General features: G+C 42.0%; 1 protein-coding gene across 1 annotated transcript in view; it reads left to right on the forward strand.

Annotated features, from left to right (window-relative positions):
* Window positions 1–18,875, forward strand: part of LOC149445153 (cytochrome P450 2G1-like) — a 34,890-nt gene extending 16,015 nt beyond the window's left edge. The window contains exons 3-9 of the mRNA XM_089654217.1: window positions 823–972; window positions 1,728–1,888; window positions 8,158–8,334; window positions 9,464–9,599; window positions 10,022–10,209; window positions 12,708–12,849; window positions 16,940–18,875. Coding sequence (XP_089510343.1) covers window positions 823–972; window positions 1,728–1,888; window positions 8,158–8,334; window positions 9,464–9,599; window positions 10,022–10,209; window positions 12,708–12,849; window positions 16,940–17,127 — 1,142 coding nt within the window. The 3' untranslated portion in view covers window positions 17,128–18,875. The remainder of the gene's footprint in view (window positions 1–822; window positions 973–1,727; window positions 1,889–8,157; window positions 8,335–9,463; window positions 9,600–10,021; window positions 10,210–12,707; window positions 12,850–16,939) is intronic.
* The last annotated feature ends 368 nt before the right edge of the window (window positions 18,876–19,243 follow it).

Raw genomic sequence — 19,243 nt, forward strand, 5'->3', positions numbered from 1 at the left:
GGTGATTGGATATGAGGTTGAAGGAAAGGTTTGAGTCCAGGGTGACACCAAGGACTTTGGTGTGTGGGGTGGGATTGATGGTGGCGTTGCTAGTAGTGATGGAGAGGAAGGAGGGGGGGTGCGGGCTGGGGGGAAAACCAGGAGCTCGGTTTTGGAAAGGTTTAACTTGAGGAAATGGAGCGACATCCAGTCTGATATGTCATTCATGAGGTGGGCGATGCCGGCGGAGAGTGAGGGGGTGAGGTGGGGGGTGGAGAGGTAAATTTGTGTGTCGCCGGCATAGAGGTGATAGTTGAAGCCGTGGGAGTGTATCAGTTTGCCAAGGGGGGAGGTGTAGATAGAGAAGAGGAGGGGTCCGAGGACAGAGCCTTGGTGGACTCCAACAGAGAGGGGGAGGTGGCAGCGTTATAGGTGAAGCTGAAGGAGCATTGGGATAGGTAGGAGGAGAACCAGGAGAGAGTAGCGTCCCTGATGCCAAAGGAGTGCAGTTTGGTAAGGAGGAGGGGGTGGTTGACTGTGCCGAAGGCCGCAGAGAGGTCGAGGAGCAGGAGGACTGAGTAATGGACATAGGACTGGGTAATGGCCATATGTTGGGAGAGCTGAGGGATAGCTTGTATATGTGCTGCTTGTTCTTCATTTTCTAGTCACAAGGACCTGGCTATGTAGTCTGGCAGTGACGCCTCATTTACAAGAACTTTAGAAGAGAAAATAGTTAATATCCATTTAAATGGAAGCAATTATGGATGTTAGAGGTCATTGCACTTTGCATATGACAACTGCAGTTTTCACTCCTTTGACGTACGTCTGATTATTGTTTTGTAGGACTGGTCTTCAGCAATGGGGAACACTGGAAAGATTTGCGCAGGTTTTCACTTACCACGCTCAGAGATTTTGGGATGGGGAAGAAATCTATTGAGGAGCGTATACAAGAAGAGGCTGGTTTCCTGGTGGCAAAGATCAAATCTCTGGAAGGTATGGTGTCCGCTCTGTGTGGATGGAATATGAAAATAATGTACACGTAGTTCAAAATAAAAAAATTCAGTAGTGTTTCTCAGGAAAAAGTAGATACATTTTTCCTTGATGTTCCCTAATGGAACTTGTTATTATTATTATACAGGATTTATATAGCGCCAACAGTTTACTCAGCAGTTTATATATACATCTGAAGGAAAACTGTTATTATTTCATATAACACTCAATCCAATTGTGAAAAATCTGTTTGGTTACATTAGACAATAACAAAAGTCCTCCTTCTGACACTTAATTATTGTTTCCTAGGGTATCAGATGTGGGCCACCTACTGCATTTTAGGAACTTTATATATATGTACTCTAAAGAGATACTCTTGAAGATTTGAATTTTTCTTAGATGCATGGCAAATGCATACAAAATGCAGAGTGAATGCCTCTCATATGCCCATGTACAATAGCCCATGATTGGGGTTAGTTTTGGAGGTTCAGCTATGGCTGATATGTAGTCCCAGTTGGGAAATTAATGTATCCACTGTACCTATTCCTCTAAGCCAGAGCAGGATTGTTATTATGCACCTTAGGCTTGTGCCCATAGGCACCACAATGGAATTAGTGACTGGGACTTCTCTAGAATTGTCCGTCATGTGGCCTCCTTCCAAAGCACTCATATGTGGCAATGGTGTCATAACTACACAGTGTGAAGTATGAAGTGTTGTAAACCTATACAATAACTATGTTTTCAAAATTTGCCTGCAGAAAAATCCATTGACCCATCCAACCTCCTAAACCAGGCTGTTTCCAATGTCATCTGCTCTATAGTGTTTGGAAACCGTTTTGAATATGATAATCACAACTTTCAGCAACTCTTGAGGTTGTTTGGTGCAACATTCAGAGACATGAGTGGCTCTTGTGGACAGGTACGTTGTGCGGGCTTGTTGAGGAACATTGATCTTAAAGAGGAACTTCTCTCCCTTCCTTTACAAATGTTTTCACCATCTTATCTTGAATGCTCGGTTGTCTCCAAAAAAACATACTCATCCACCCATCGAATACAGCATTGTGTGATGTAAGCCACTGTCTGTCTCAGCGGGTCCTGAATGGCCATGTTGTTGTCTGATGTCATCTGGGTGCCAGCTGATTCTTCCAGGTTTTTGAGTCATCCCCCTCATTAAAGTGCAACTGCAGAGAGTTGCTGCCACATGAACAGTAATCGTGACATTTTGGCATTGAAACTGAAAATATGACCGATTATGCCAAAATGCTGTCTTTTATTTAACCACCCCAATACTAGGCACTTTTACCCCCTTCCTGCCCAGACCAATTTTCAGCGCTCTCATACTTTGACTGATAATTACTCAGTCATGCAACACTGTACCCAAATGAAATTTTTGCCCTTTTTTTCACACAAATAGAGCTTTCTGTTGGTGGTATTTAATTAGCACTGGGGTTTTTATTTTTTGCACTGTAAATTAAAAAAGTCAAAAAGTTTTTTTAAAAAACCCCGCATTTTTCTTAATTTCTGCTTTGCAATTTTGCAAATAAGTAATTTTTCTTCATAAATTTGGGTCAAAATATATACTGCTACATTGCTTTGGTAAAAATAATCCCAATCGGTGTATATTATTTGGCCTGTGTGGAAGTTATAGAGTCTTCAAGGAAAGGTACCAATCATTGAAAATTGAACACACCTGATCAAACCTGATGTACTGATGGCCTATCTCACTTCTTGAGACACTAACAAGCTAGCACAGTACAAATACCCCCCAAATGACCACTTTTTGGAAAGTAGACATTCCAAGGTATTTAGTAACATGCATTGTGAGTTTTTTGGACCTGTAATTTTATTCCCACAATTCTTTGGAAAATTAAGAAAGTAAATAAAATTAGTTTTTTTTTCACAGAACTGTTATATTAACAGGTTATTCCTCTCACACAGCATATGCATACTTGCAGCTTCACTCCAAAACACATTCTGCTGCTCCTCCTGAGTATGGGGATACCATATGTGTAAGACTTTTTCACAGCCTGGCCACATACAAGGTTCCAACATCCAAGTAGCACCTACAGGAGTTCTAGAGACATAAATTACAAATCTAATTTCCTCACTATCACATTTGTGAAGGCCCTGGAGCACCAGGACAGTCGAATTAAGCAAAAAATGACCCCATTTTTGAAAGAAAACACCCCAGTGTATATTCTATAAGGCATAACGAGTCTTTTGAACATGTAATTTTTCCACAAGTTTTCGGAAAATGTGGAAAGAAAATTAAAATGTATTTTTTTTGTACACAAAGTTGTCCATTTATAAGATATTTCTAACACATTGCATATACATACCAAGAATTACACCCCAAAATACATTATGCTACTCCTTCCGAGTATGGCAATACTACATGTGTAAGACTTTGCACAGCCTTGCCACATCCAGAGGCCCAACATCCAAGTAGAACCTTCAGGCTTCTAAAACATAGCATGTACCTACCAAGAATTACAGCCCAAAATACATTCTGCTGAGCAAAGGGTAAACAAAAATTATCTGTGGTTTTAGTAGTGCAGTTGTCCACAGAGGAGATCATTGGTCCAGGCAGCAAGCAGGGATATAGCGGCAGCGAAAGGAATCGCCCAGGCAGCAGGAAGGAATACTGTCCATTGTCACTACAGGAAGCAGGCAGAGATATTGCCAGCACAGCCAAAGCATTGGTCCAAGAAGCAGGAAGACATGTGGTCAGCAACAGCCAAATGAGTTGTCCAGGCAGACATATGGTCAGCACAGCCAAAATATCAGTCCTGGTAGTAGGCAGAAACATGGGCCATAATACAGGTAGCAGGCAGAAATATCAGACTTAGGGCCTTATTCAGGTAAGACCTTGGCACAGGGGTAGAGGCTTCGTCCTACCCAATCTCTTCAAAGCCTCCGGACTAACAAACCCTTGTCCGGGAATTACAAAACTGGAAGAAAACCAAAAACTTTGTTTTCTCCACTCGGAAAATCTATTCTGAAGCCCCTCACATACATGAGACCCCTGTGTTGTCTTGAATCCAACATGCTGCTTCAGCTGGGTGTTATCTCTCGCAGTTCAGCATCCCATTCCCCTTCTCACCTTCCGCCGCTCTCACCATTGTGGACTATGCCAAATTCTAAGAAGAGGGGATCACAGAAGCCACCTGAGAAGGCCTCTTGAACTTCCTTATCCTTTTGGGGTCCTTTCACTGTGCTTTTTGATAGGCAGTGGCATCTCTGTGGCTCCTGGGGAACGTTGGCCACTGCCATTACATTGCATCTGTTTGCTGAATATAATTTAAGAAGGTTCGATTGTTTTGCTCATATTTATATGCACTAAACTTTGGATGGGTTACTGTTACTGTCGGTGCGCTCTCCTTGACTGGAAGACTCTTCTCTGATCGCTTCTCTGGGTAGATCCATTCCACTACAGGGCTATTGCTCTGTTCTTCTTGGTACATAGTCTACTTCGTTTATTTAGTATTGTTCCGTGTACCGCTGTTGGGTTACTCGACGTGCGTTTTTTTGTGCTCCGCATGTCTTTTCTTTTCTCATTTCTTTTTCTCCACTTCTTCTCTTCTTATCTTTCTCTGTTTTCTTCTGGGGTCAGCTGGTGACATTTAGAGACACTTCAGAATATTTTCACTTGTCAGGAATGGAGGGTCTCTGTCCTACTTAGTTCCTTGATTGTTTATAATGACTTCCCTACGGTCCACTAGAGGAGTGATTCGTCTACTTTCTCACAATGTTCAGGGGCTCAATTCCCCCTTCAAACGCATACAGGCTTTTAGTTCGTACCACTCCCTTGGGGCGGATATTATTGCCCTGCAGGAGACGCATTTTCCCCCCTCCTTCTCTCCGCGATATATCCATAAAAACTACCCTGTTTGCTTTTTTGCTAATGCTACGGAGAAAAAACGGGGGGTGGCTCTTTGCTTTTCTCGCCGACTGTCCTTTACCGAATCTAAATCTGTCCGGGACAAGGAGGGGCGTTATCTTCTGGTAAAAGGCCACTTGGGCGGAAACCTAACCAATTTTCTAATTTATTACACTCCAAATACTAATCAGGTGGAATTTTTTCAGTCCCTGCTACGCTCTATGGCCAGGGAATTTGAGGGTGATGTTATTCTGACCGGTGACTCCAATTTAGCACTGGACCAGACTATGAATCGTTCCCAAACCGTTACGCTTCAGCCCCCTTCTAGACGGAGCCATAAGTTGGCCCAACTATTATATCACTATGACTTTATTGATGCATGGAGAGAAGCTAATCCTACTTCTCGAGATTACTCTCATTACTCCAGGGATCATACCAGTTACTCCCGCATTGATCATATATTTCTTCATACACATTCACTCCCCAGACTTCTTACTGCTAAAATTTTCTCCATGTCCTGGTCTGACCATGACCCAATTTCTATAACTTTGTCATCCGGGACACCTGGTAAGACGACTTTTCATTGGCGTCTAAATGACTCAATCTTGGGTAACCCCTCTCATTGTCGGGAAATCTCCTCACACTTGCAAGCATTTTTTGATCTCAATAAAGCAGAGGACACGAACCCAGCAGTTAATTGGGCAACTCATAAAGCCTTGGTCAGGGGATGTTTTATTCAACTTTCTTCTCGACTTCAAAAAGCTCAAAATGACCTACTTACAACTCAAACTCAAATTTACGATGACCTGGATACCCAACATAAGCAAAATCCCAGTTGTTACTTAAACTTGACTAGGCCCAACTGGAGCTTAATTTATGTCTTACTACCATTGCTGACAAACAGATTTGTTGGTCTAATCATAAATTCTTTACCTGGAGGGACAGACCTGGCACTTTATTAGCACGCAAGCTGACTCCCAGGCATTCCCAGACGGCTCTCCCCAAACTCAGATTGGAAAATGGTTCGCTATCCCAGGATCCTGGTAAGATTCTCCACAAATTTCAGTCTTTCTACACTAAACTTTATTGCTCGCCCCAGGGGAGTACTTCTTTATCTATTGACACCTTTTTGGGGTCTGTCTTGCTTCCCCCCCTCCAGGAGGCCCACAGGGAGATGATGGAACGGCCTATCTCAGGTGACGAAATCGGGAATGCTGTAAAATCTCTTGCTCTTCATAAGGCCCCAGAAATGGATGGTCTTCCCAATACTTATAAAGCTTTCCCTGATATTCTGATGCCCCATATGGCCCTCTATTTTAATTACTTGCTGGATGGGGGTATGGTATTCCCGGATGAAAATAGGGCGTTCATCAGTGTCATCAAGCCTCTCATAGACGCCTCTATGGTCTCCAATTATCGTCCAATTTCCTTGATTAATTGCGATTTAAAGATTCTTACTAAAATCTTGGCCCTACATCTCCATAAATTTCTGGCCCTATATATTCATGATGACCAGTCTGGTTTCATAAGCGGTCGACAAACATCAGATCAAATTCATCGGACTCTAGCATTACTGTTAGCTGTGCAGTCCAATTGGGATGGGTCATCACAAAGGGAAATTCTACTGCAATCACTGGATATTCAGAAAGCGTTTGACAGTCTGTCTTGGGACTATTTGTTTCAGACGTTAGACAAGTTCGGGTTTGGACCTCATTTTACAAAGCTGTTACGGGCCTTATATTCTATTTGGTTCCTACTCGCCTACCCAAAATGTACCCCTCAGTATCATCTAGCAGTTTCCGACGCTGTGGTCAGGAGGGTACTATGTTCCACGTTTGGTGGAAATGTCCAGTAGTGAGTAGGTTCTGGATCCGCATGTTTAATTTTATATATTCAGTAACAAGATTTAATATCCGTAGATCACCGGAAGTGGCCTTGTTTCATATACTACCCGCTCACGTTCCCAAAAAATCGACAAAACTAATTCTTTACCTCTTGCTGGCGGCTCGTATTACCATAGCCAGAAGTTGGAAACAATCTTTTATCCCGTTAGACTGTGTAAAACGAAAACTTAATTGGATAATGGTGAATGATAAACTTACAAGTATTGTCAATAACGATGTGTCCAGATTTCAGGGAACCTGGGAGCCTTGGATCAGTTATATTTCTATATCATGAGAGTCTTACAGCTGACCCCCCCCCCCCCCTCTTTTTTCTTTCTCCTTTTCCCTTAAGAGTTGTTTCCTCTTTCTTCTCTCTCTTTCTTCTCTCCCTTTATTCTTTATTGATTGCTGAAACTTGAATATCTTGATGGTGTTGGCACTTTCTGGCTATATCACTATAGCCATTGTTAGTTAGTCACTTTTTTTGCGTGCCTATCTGTGTTCTGATCGTGTTCTATATGTCTTTCCGCCATGTGGGTGGACTTTAATGCCATCTCGTTTTATGCTATTGTTTGCTTATTTCTCAATAAAAATATTGAAATATAAATTTCTAGTGTCTGTTTTTAAGTAGCCAAGGAGTTTGTTAGCTCACACGTAGATGCTCTGAGCCATGGGCAGCAGAAAGGAACTGTCAAAAGACCTACATAACAAAGTAATGGAATTTTATAAAGATGGAAAAGGATATAAAAACATGTCCAATGCCTTGAATATGCCAGTCAGTACTGTTCGGTCACTTATTAGGAAGCGGAAAATTTGTGAAGCTCTTGATACCAAGTCAATGTCAGGTGGACCAAGAAAGATTGCAGCTACAACTGCCACAAGAATTATTTGGGATACAAAGAAAACCCCACAGGTGACCTCAAGAGAAATACAAGCTGCTCTGCAAAAAGATGGTGTGATAGTTTAAAGTAGCACAATACGATGATACTTGAACACAAATGAGCTACATGGTTGAGTTGCTAGAAAGAAGCCTTTACTGCACCAATGCCACAAAAAAGCATGAAGAGGCATGTCAAGGTGTTGTAGAGCACTTTTGAGTACAACTGTAAATGAATAAAAGCTGACCATTGTAAGCACCCATGTCAGTGTTAAATGGTTTGTCTCAACCCTCTAACTGCTATTTTCTTGGACAGCTCGGTCTGTTAAAGTAAGACTTCCTGGCCATATCAACATAACACATATAAAAGCTAATTAATGCAGTCACCACATCTAATAATTGGTAAGTTGAAATAGATTTTTTTTTAATTTGCTTTTTGGTTAAACCTCAATTGATTTTGATAAATAGTTTCAAAATGCAGCTGAATAGATTTTGTAATTTGTCTAATTTGGAGGCTTGTAAAAATACTACCTTTGTGTATGATCCAGTTGCAGGAAATGCTTCCAAATATCATGTACTACATTCCGGGACCTCATTGGAAAGTAAACAGTCATCTGGATAAAGTGAGGAATTTTGTCCTAAAGAGAGTGAAGATAAACCAGGAGACGTTTGATCCCAACTGTCCTCGGGATTATATTGACTGTTTTCTTCTCAAGCAGCTGCAAGTATGTGAATTAACTATATACTGGGGGCATCAAAGACTGTTTAGTTAGGCAAACAATTATATGGTCATTGCAGGACACTACAAAAACCAATCTAAATTATTTAACTTGACTGCAGCAAAGTAAAGTCTGCTCATTCCACCTATGTATCATTGTGAAGATGAAACATCAACTGAAGTACTGGGAAACCAACCAATCTCCAGAGCCCTCTGCTGCGCTCATTAGTTGATCCCACTAACCCTTACATCACTAAAAGAGCACTGTAATAATATGGGGGACAGTGAAAAGAAACACTGAGCACAAGGAAGGACACAGGTGATTAACAACACCACAACTGTCAATTTCTGAAAAGACTTCAGTCAAGGATTTATCTCTATTATGGCTATGTTCAAGGGGCAGGAGATGTTATTTCTAATATTTTCTTAATAAAAATGTTGCTTTATTATCTATTTTTTTTTACACATACACTCACCGGCCACTTTATCAGGTACACCTTGCTAGTGCCGAGAAAATATCCCCCACACCATGACACCACCAGCCTGAACTGTTGATACAAGGCAGGATGGATCCATGTTTTCATGTTGTTTACTCCACATTCTGACCCTACCATCTGAATGCCGCAGCTGAACCAGTCTGCCCATTCTCCTCTGACCTCTGAAATCAACAAGGAATTTTCATCTACACAACTGCCACTCCCTGATTATTTTCTTTTTTTTCAGACCATTCTCTGTAAATCCTAGCATCTCTGTTGTGTGTGTGAAAATCCCAGTAGATCAGCAGTTTTTGAGATACTCAGACCAGCCCATTTGGCACCAACAACCATGCCACGTTCAAAGTCACTTAATTCCCCTTTCTTCCCCATTCTGATGCTCAGTTTGAACTTCAGCAAGTCGTCTTCACCACATCTAGATGCCTAAATGCATTGAGTTGTTGCCATGTGATTGGCTGATTAGCAATTTGTATTAGCAAGCAATTGGAAAGGTGTACCTAATAAAGTGGCTGGTCAGTGTATTTTTTCTCCTCTAGCCCCTCAATGGAGTCTCAACCGTTCCTTTTCAACTCCAACTCAGTTTGTTCTGTACATAGAGAAATCTTGAGTTCCTTTTGTTATTATTATATTTCATGTTTTTAGGAAAAGGACAATCCATACTTTGACACAAAGAACATGGTACTGACAATACTCAACTTGTTCTTTGCTGGATCCGACACAGTCAGCAGCACCCTGCGAAATGGAATCCTCATACTTATGAGATATCCTGAAATACAAGGTAAATACTGGAAGCACTGACCAGTAAAAGACTCATGAAAAGAGAAAGGCGGTACCTTTGCCTATAAAAAAAAAAATATATATATTTTTGTTTTCAACCATCTAGAATAGGTGGCTCCTAATTTTTTTTGTGTGCAAATGTCTCAGCATCCACACATTCAATGCAAATTACTCCCATAATGAGTCCAAAACGTTTATTTCCTATGACTGTTAGCTCTATCTAGTGGCCATAATGCAGTATTTTCCTGATTGAGGTATTTCAGAAAAATACTGCATTATAGCCACTAGATGGAGCTGAGGATCACAGAAAATACATACATTAGACACATCACAACATCTATGCTGTTGCTGAGACATTTCACAGCAATTTTTTGTAGACCTCTTAGTTTGCTAACGCATTATATCTATATTAATATTTCCCAGACAAAGTACTCGAGGAAATAGTTCGGGTTATTGGACAAAATCGCATTCCAAACATTAGAGACCGGAACAATATGCCATATACTGATGCTGTAATCCACGAGATCCAGAGATACACTGATATTCTTCCAATAAATGTTGCACACTTAGTGACAAAAGATACCAACTTTAAGGGCTATACCATTCCTAAGGTAGGGGAGATTTTTCCTCACTGTGAAAATATTTTTGTAACACTATTCTCTGTAGTCAATTCCATTTGTTTTTGCATGTCAACAAACACATTTCAAATCAATAACATTTTTATGAGTCATAATGGTGCACCGAAATGAAAATTCTGGCGCCGAAAGCGAAAATTCAAATTGCACTTGGCCGAAAACCAAAATCCGCAGTTTTTAAAAATGAATATATATTTTTGGAAAAAAATACACTTTGATTAAAAAAAAAACAATATGTACCGTATTTTTCGCTCCATAAGACGCACCTGACCATAAGACGCACCTAGGTTTTAGAGGTGAAAAACAAGAAAAAAAAATATTCTGAATCAATGGACTGCAGACACAGTACAGGGGATGACCAGAGACGGCGGACACAATACAGGAGATGACCGGAGACTGCAGACATAGTACAAGAGATGACCAGAGACTGTGGACACAGTACAGGAGATGACCAGAGACTGCGGACACAGTACAGGAGATGACCAGAGACTGCAGACACAGTACAGGAGCTGACCAGAGACTGCGGACAAAGTACAGGGGATGACCAAGAGACTGCGGACATAGTACAGGGGATGACCAGAGACTGCGGACATAGTGCAGGAGATGACCAGAGACTGCGGACATAGTGCAGGAGATGACCAGAGACTGCGGACATAGTACAGGAGATGACCAGAGACTGCGGACACAGTACAGGGGATGACCAGAGACTGCGGACACAGTACAGGGGATGACCAGAGACTGCGGACACAGTGCAGGAGATGACCAGAGACTGCGGACACAGTGCAGGAGATGACCAGAGACTGCGGACACAGTGCAGGGGATGACCAGAGACCGCGGACACAGTACAGGAGATGACCAGAGACTGCGGACACAGTACAGGAGATGACCAGAGACTGCGGACAGTGCAGGGGATGACCAGAGACTGCGGACAGTGCAGGGGATGAGCAGAGACTGCGGACAGTGCAGGGAATGACCAGAGACTGCAGACAGTACAGGGAATAACCAGAGACTGCTGACCTTTGGGGAGGGAGGGGGAGCGGGTACCTGAATTTGACAGGTACCCGCTCCCACTTCCGCGGAGTTGCCTTCCCTCTTCTTCCCGGGCCGGCTTCTGTGACAGCGGGGTGCCCACTGCGCATGTGCGAGAAGCGCTGCGCTTTGTGAATGGCCCGGCGCCTTCTGGGACCTTTCATGTGTCCCAGAAGACACCGGATCATTCACAAAGCGCAGCACATGCGCAGTGGGCACCCGGCCGTCACAGAAGCCAGCGCGGGAAGACTGTGCAGCGCTGGAGCAAGGAACAGGTAAGGCCCTGCAGGAGAGAACAGCTGAGCGGCCGGCCCGGTATTCTGACATGGTGGCGGCAGAAATACCGGACCGGCCGCTTTATATTCGCTCCATAAGACGCACTGACATTTTCCCCCCTTTTTTGGGGGGAAAAAAGTGCGTCTTATGGAGCGAAAAATACGGTACTCCAATTGTTTTTTAAAATATGTAAGAGGATGCTACGGCGAGTAAATAGATACCCAACATGTCATGCTTTATAACTGCGCACGCTCGTGGAATAGCATGAAACTGCGGTACTTAATCTCCATGGGTGATGCTTTAAAAATTTCTACAGGTTAGCAGTGTAAAGTTACAAAGGAGGTCTAGTATGAGAATTATTGTTCTTGCTCTGACATTCATGGCGATACCTCACATGTGTGATTTGAACACCATTTACATATATGGGCATGGTCTACGTATGCGTTCACCACTGTGTCTGAGCACGGGGGGACGGGGGCACTTTAAACTTTAAAAAAAAATTAAATTTTTTTTTGCACTGTTCCTTTTAAAAAAATTGTAATCACTTTTATTCTTATCACAAGAAATGCATGCATGCCTTGTGATAGAAATAATTAGTGACAGGTCCTCTTTATGGAGAGATATTGGGTCAATAGGACCCACATCTCTCCTCCGCAATGTAAAGCACTAGATTAAAAAAAAGTATTCATCTAGTGCTTTTAAAAAAAAAAAAGACGCCGGAACCAGAAGTGACATTGCTCTGGTCCTCCAAGGGCATAGAAATGTGTGGCAGCCATCTTTCCTTCACTCATCTCTATGCCCAACGCATAAGGTAGACTGAACTACCGAGCGGCGGCCTGGGCGGTGGCGGACGGGCAGCTTTGAGGGGCGGGGTTAGTTCGGCACCTTTATCGGTGCTTTTTTTCATTTCGGCCAACAGTCGAAAGGGGTGTTTTTGGCCGAAATGTTTTGGCCACCGGAACTTCGGTGCATCCCTAGTTATGACAAAAAAAATAACAATTTTTGGTCTAAATATGAAATCATTAAGGGGGTGTTTTATATTTTATTTATCAAGTATTTTTTTACTCCGTCCTAACAATATGCATAATTGTTGTTTAAATATTATTTTAAATTCTTATTTTTTTAAAGCCATCTCCTTCAGGGTCACTCAGCCTTTTGTATGTCTTTAGGGTACAGATGTCTATCCATTACTGTGTTCTGTTCACCAAGACCCCAAGAAGTTTACTACTCCCACTATGTTCAACCCCAATCATTTCCTGGACAGCAATGGCTGCTTTAAGAAGAATGAAGCCTTTATGCCATTCTCTGCAGGTACATTTACATTGTAACCAGACATTGAATTCAAAGGTTAAAGTGTCAGTATACTCAAAATGAGAGGGGTCCTGTTTTTGGTATCCTTCTTGATGACCCTTTGTGAAGAACCTGATGGATGCAACCTGTCTGCTTTAAGGAAAAACTAAGCCATTATTCCATTCTCTACAGGTACATTTACATTTTAAACAGACACCACATTCTTAGGTTAAAGTGAAACTATACTCAAAATCAGGGGCTCTGATTTTTACTATCCTTCTTGATGGCCCCTAACTAAAATCTAGTGGAACCAATTGCCTTTAGAAATCACCTAATTAGGAAATAGAGTCCACCTGTGTGTGATTTAATCTCAGTGTAAATACAGCTGTTCTGTGAAGCGCTCTGAGGTATGTTAGAGAATATTAGTGAATAAACAGTATCATGAAGGCCAAGGAACACACCAGACAGGTCAGGGATAAAGTTGTGGGGATGTTTAAAGCAGGGTTAGGTTATAAAAAATATCCCAAGCTTTGAACATCTCACGGAGCACTGTTCAATTCGTCATCTGTAAATAGAAAGCGTATGGCACAACTGCAAACCTACCAATACAGGAGTATGAATACTTTTTCTCTTATTCAAAATAAGAGAGGTTTTGCTTTTTTGGTACCCTTCTTGATAATCCTTTGTTTGTGAAGTACCTGATTGATGCAATGGCTGTTTTAAGAAGAAGCCTTTATGTCACTCTTTGCAGGCACATTTACAATTCTCAAAATGTGAAGGGCCCTGTTTTTTAGTATCCTTCTTGATGAAAGTCTGATATATCTAGTTTGGCTGAAAAAAGACAAAAGTCCATCCAGTTCAACCATAAAAAAAAAAGTTATAATCCTACACCCACAGCTGATCCAGAGGAAAGCAAAAAACCCAGCAAAGCATGATCCAATTTGCTCCTGCAGGGGAAACAATTCCTTCCTGATCCCCCGAGAGGCAATCGGATATTCCCTGGATCAACTTTACCTATAAATGTTAGTATTCAGTTATATTCTGTGTATCTAGGAAAGAATCCAGGACTTTTTTGAAGCAATCCACTGAGCTGGCCAGAACCAACACTTGAGGGAGTCTATTCCACATTTTCACAGCTCTCACTGTAAAGAAACCTTTTCTGTGTTTGGAGATTACATTTCTTTTTCTCCAGATGTAAAGAGCGGCCCCTTGTCCTCTGTGATGACCTCAGGGGGAATAACTCTACACCGAGTTCACTATATGAATCACTGATGTATTTATACATGGAGATCATATCCCCCCTTATGTATTATACATGGAGATCATATCCCCCCTAAATCTCCTCTTCTCAAAAGAGAATAAATTCAGTTCTTGGAATTAAATCTTTCTAATGAAGTTCCTATTTAATGTTTCCTCTGACATGTTTCCTATGACAAAAAGGTTACAAAGGATCTTTTAAAAAAGACAATCATCACTTACAAGTGAAACTCGAAAAATTAGAATATCGTGCAAAAGTTCATTTATTTCAGTAATGCAACTTAAACGGTGAAACTAATATATGAGATAGACTCATTCCATGCAAAGCAAGATAGTTCAAGCTGTGATTTGTCATAATTGTGATGATTATGGCTTACAGCTCATGAAAACCCCAAATCCACAATCTCAGAAAATTAGAATATTGTGAAAAGGTGCAATATTCTCGGCTCAAAGTGTCCCACTCTAATCAGCTAATTAAGCCATAGCACCTGCAAAGGGTTCCTGAGCCTTTAAATGGTCTCTCAGTCTGGTTCAGTAGGAATCTCAATCATAGGAAAGACTGCTGACCTGACAGGATATACATTCCTCAGTCCCTTTCTCTGCAACATTATAGCTGCATAGACTAGTGAATGAACAGAAAGTGGTCTATGCAGAGGCCTCTGCTCATTCACAAATGGAAGCATAGTAAACACAGTTTACTATGCTTTGGTTATGAATGAACACAGTGAGTGATCAATACTGATCACTCATTGGGTTCATTCAGGAAAGGAATGGGCAGAAAATGTGACATATTTACTGGCCCCTTCCCCCCCCCCCCGTTCTCCATCTTCAAGGATTCAACTGTGTGCCTGCAGCTGCCGAATGGAAGAAGAGGAGGTAGCTGGAAGCCCTCTGGTGGGGGGGGCAGGGTGACTGGGCAGCAGGGAGAATCATATGGTGCACAAGGAGGGTGATTGGTGCATGTGGGGAAATTGCTGGAGCCAATCCCCTGTATGGCTCTTTCTGTATCAGCTGCAAGTCAAAATGAGTAGAGAAGAAGCTAGCTTTCAGCTGCTGCCTTGACCGCCGTACAGGGGATCGGTTACAGTAATTGCCCCCCTCTCCCCAGTGCCAATCACCCTCCCTGCCCACATACGATTCCCTCTGCTGGCCCGGACCCAGTACAGGAGGACAAGTGCTAGCCCCCTATCAGTGACCCTGAGTGTCCTAATGCAGGCCATTGCTCAGCACCTGCTCTAAGCCCATATTCCACAATATGATATTCAGAAGATTGGATGAAGTGACTCAATCCCTCTGGACCTCACATCTCAACTCACTAACAAGGATTCAGTGCTTGCTTCAGAAAAACAGTCCTGGCAAACCCGCTGACAGATGACCTATAAAAATATGGAGGCTTCCTTTGCTAATCCACTTTTTTTAAAAAGCTAGTTGCTTAAAGTGTTACTAAACCCAGGACCCTGCATTCACTATATCTGGTCTCCCCGGACCCTGCATTCTCTATATCCAGTCTCCCACAGTACACAGAACATGGAAATGCAATTATTTTATTAAATATAAACTGCTAAATACCTTTTCCCATCAGCATTATATAGTAATCTTGTGACTTCAGCTGAGCACTGGTTAAAGCTTGTAGGAGGAGTTTTCTCTAGGAGGATGCAAAATCCCTGACCTCTGTCTGGACAGTGCTGATTGGCCCTGTGCTGATTTCATGCACTCTCACAAGGAAAAAAAAAACTTATCTAGCAATACACACTAAATTGATCATGTGCAGAAGGGTTACAGGTTCAGTCTGTCTTATCAGCTTCAAACAAGAGGAGGGGAAGGGAAGTCAGGATCAAACAGCCCTTTTACACAATGCAGAGGATTAACCCCTTAGGTTCCACAGTGAGTATAACAAGCATGCTTTACTGCACATACAGACTAATTTTACTGTTGTGAGTTTGGTAACACTTTAGCCTTCTAGGGTCTCAACACTTTTGAAGTATTTTCTACAAATGAAACAGGGCTTTTTTTCAGTGGGAACACAGGCACCTCCAGCACTGAATGTAAGTAATGACCAGGGATGCTGGAGGGTCTATTGATGATGGCTACTGGGGGATCTAGGCTGCTGGAGGGGATCTATTTTTGTGGGAGGGTCTATTGTTGCTGGTGGGGTATCTATTTTTGATAGTGATGGGTCTTTTATTGCTGGGGATCCATAATTGCTTGGAGGGATCTACTGTTGAAGCAGGAGTCTATTGTTGCTGGCTTCTATTGATGCTAGCTGTTGGGAATCTATTGTTGCTGGGTGGATCTATTGGCACTGGAGGGTCCATTGTTGCTGGGGGAAGGGCTATTGTTACTGGGGAGAACTATTGTTGCTGGCTGCTGGAGGGTCTAGTGATGCTGGGTGTTGGGAGCCTATTATTGCTAGGGTGGATCTATTATCACTGGAGGGTCCATTGTTGCTGGGGGGAGGGGCTATTGTTGCTGGGGAGGTCTATTGTTGCTGGCTGCTGGGGGATCTATTATTACTGGAGGGAAACTATGCTGATGGGGGGGGGGTCTATTGCTAACTACAGAGGATCTATTTTACTGCCTTTGCTATTAACAAATTCCAAAAAAACTATTTAGCAGCAAAAAATGATACTTGGTTCTGCATTCTCTAAAATGGGGGAGTTCCTGCACCTATTCTCTGAAAAAAAAGCCCTGAAAACAAGTGTTTACAAATTCCTTTTCATCCTCCAATAACAAGTTGTTACTTTTGTTTCATGACTTGTACTACAAAATTGAAAAGTAGCATTTGTGGAGAAGTCACTTAGTAAAAAAAATATAGAGCAAAATGTAACTGTCTTTTTTTTTCTTTTTTTAATAGGAAAGAGATTCTGTGTTGGAGAAGCTCTGGCCCGTATGGAGCTGTTTCTTTTCCTAACAAATATCCTACAGAACTTCAAACTGGTTTCTAAGACTAAATTAACAGATGAGGATATCAAACCCACCATGACAGGATTTGCCAATGTCCCCAGATTTTATGAGATGTTTTTCATCCCTCGAGTTTTATAGAATGTTGCCTACCTCAAGGAACCACCCCATCTTTCCCACAAGCAGCTCCCTTCTTCCTGTTATGGATTTTTCTGGTTGAGACACTGAAATAAAATTAAAGTATATGTGAACCCACACCTTAGAAAAAATCCCATTCAGTTTAAAATAGAAATGAAAAGCAAAACATTTGTGTATAGATAAAAATCATTATAAATATATTTTTCCCATTTTTTATAAGTGATCACATACCCTCTGTTCTCAGTTGCATACGGATCTTAGAGAGCTGGGGAAAAAGCAGCATCACGCTGGTCTTCCCAGTAAATGGCTGCGGGGGAGGAGTGTGAGCACAAGTCTGATCAATGGAGGAGAGCAGGCTGAGTTATCAGCACAGCTAGAAAACTGATCACATTGGGCTCTCATGCCTAGTGCAGTCAGTTTAAAATAGGAAACCAGGGGGCTGGAAGGAACACACGGCATTTTGCACAAAAGAAGCATATAAGGAGAACATCCAAGTACATGGTACGACAGGCACATATCAGAAATATGATATTTTGGGGTGACATATAGCCTCATCAGTGCCCTGATTACCAGTACAGCCTCATCAAAGCCAATCATTGTCCATCAGTGCAGCATATCAATGCCATCAGTGCAGCATATCAGTGCTACCTTGCACTGATATGCAGCCTCATCCTTGCCTTTTCATCAGTGCTCAATGTCCATCACTCAGCCTAATGGTGCCCAGGGGCGGACTGACAACTCATGGGGCCACTGGGCAATAGGGGATCATTGGGCCCTTGTGTCCTTGCCCATACTCAAAAAAACTTATAAAAGGTACCAGGGGCATTTCATGGGGCCCCCTATTGACTCTGGGGCCCTCGAGCAGTGCCCGAGTGCTTGAATGGTCGGTCCGCCCCTGATGGTGCCCATCACAGCAGCCTCATCAGTAGCCATCAGTGCTGCTGCATCAGTACAGCCCCATCAGTGCAGCCTCATCAGTGCCCACAAATACAGCCTATTAGTGCCCATCAATGTGTCCTATCAGTGAAGCCTATCAGAACCCATCAGTGCAGCCTCATCAGCACACATCAGTGAAGAAGAAAACTTACATAGTTGCAAATTTTTATAACAGAAACTAAGAAAAAGGGTTTTTCAAAATCTTCAGTCCTTTCATTTGTTTAGAAAAAAAATTAAAAAAACCCAGTGGTGATTAAATACCACCAAAAGTTAGCTCTATCTAAAAAGAAAAAAAAAAACAAAACAAAGCAAAAAAAGATAAAAAATGTCACATGGGCAGTGTTCCATGAAAGCTGAAAGCTAAAAATTGTCCTGGGTAGGAAGGGGATGAAAGTGCCCCATAGGCAAGTGGTTAAATAAACAATACAGTGAATTTCTTTGTCATTCATTAGGGAAGATATCTAGAGCTGATGTGAGAAAGGCTACTCACCCTGCTTCCTGGCCTTTGCTTCATAGGGGAAACAGCACAATGATCAACACCAGCTCCCACTGGGTACAGTAGCAGTGTGACAGTTATGTACTGTATAAGAGTGGTGCTTAGTGTGGAAGGGGGGTCAGGTCAAGGCATTAGCTTCCTGGACAACAAATCTCACAGCAAATGCTTCTTTTCTATTGCATCATTATTCATCAGACAGAAAATTATATTTTTAGAGTTGCATTTATCAATTCCACTGGCAATAAAATATAAAATCTCAACATGATTTACTGTGCAGATGTATATGTGTGTTTCTCAATAAAATAAAACCCTGCTATAATGTTTATATTATTCCTGAATGCTTGCTGACTACTTGAACAAAGTAACTTCCTCTGCGTTCATTCCAACAGAGTAGCACTAAAAATATCTCACACATCAAGATATTATTTCCCACAAATAAATAGCAGATCAGCACTGGCATTCTACTTGTGTAGGTCTTGTTCACACTGCATTGGATAATGAATAGCACTCAAAGACCCTTGTTTTTTGGGCAATATTCTGCCTACAGGTGGTCACCATTTCGGGCAGCTGCAACCAAACACAAAGTTTACAGGTTGTCAAGCTGTATTGATCTCGCATTGCCTTGCCAAAAATTTCCTGTAGCATATCCAAGTTTTAACAAACCAATACACTTATCCAAAATCCAAA

Source organism: Staurois parvus, unplaced genomic scaffold (genome assembly GCF_062004578.1).
Source record: "Staurois parvus isolate SC_StPar_1 unplaced genomic scaffold, SC_StPar_1.0 ptg000746l, whole genome shotgun sequence".
Classification (NCBI taxonomy): Eukaryota; Metazoa; Chordata; class Amphibia; order Anura; family Ranidae; genus Staurois; species Staurois parvus.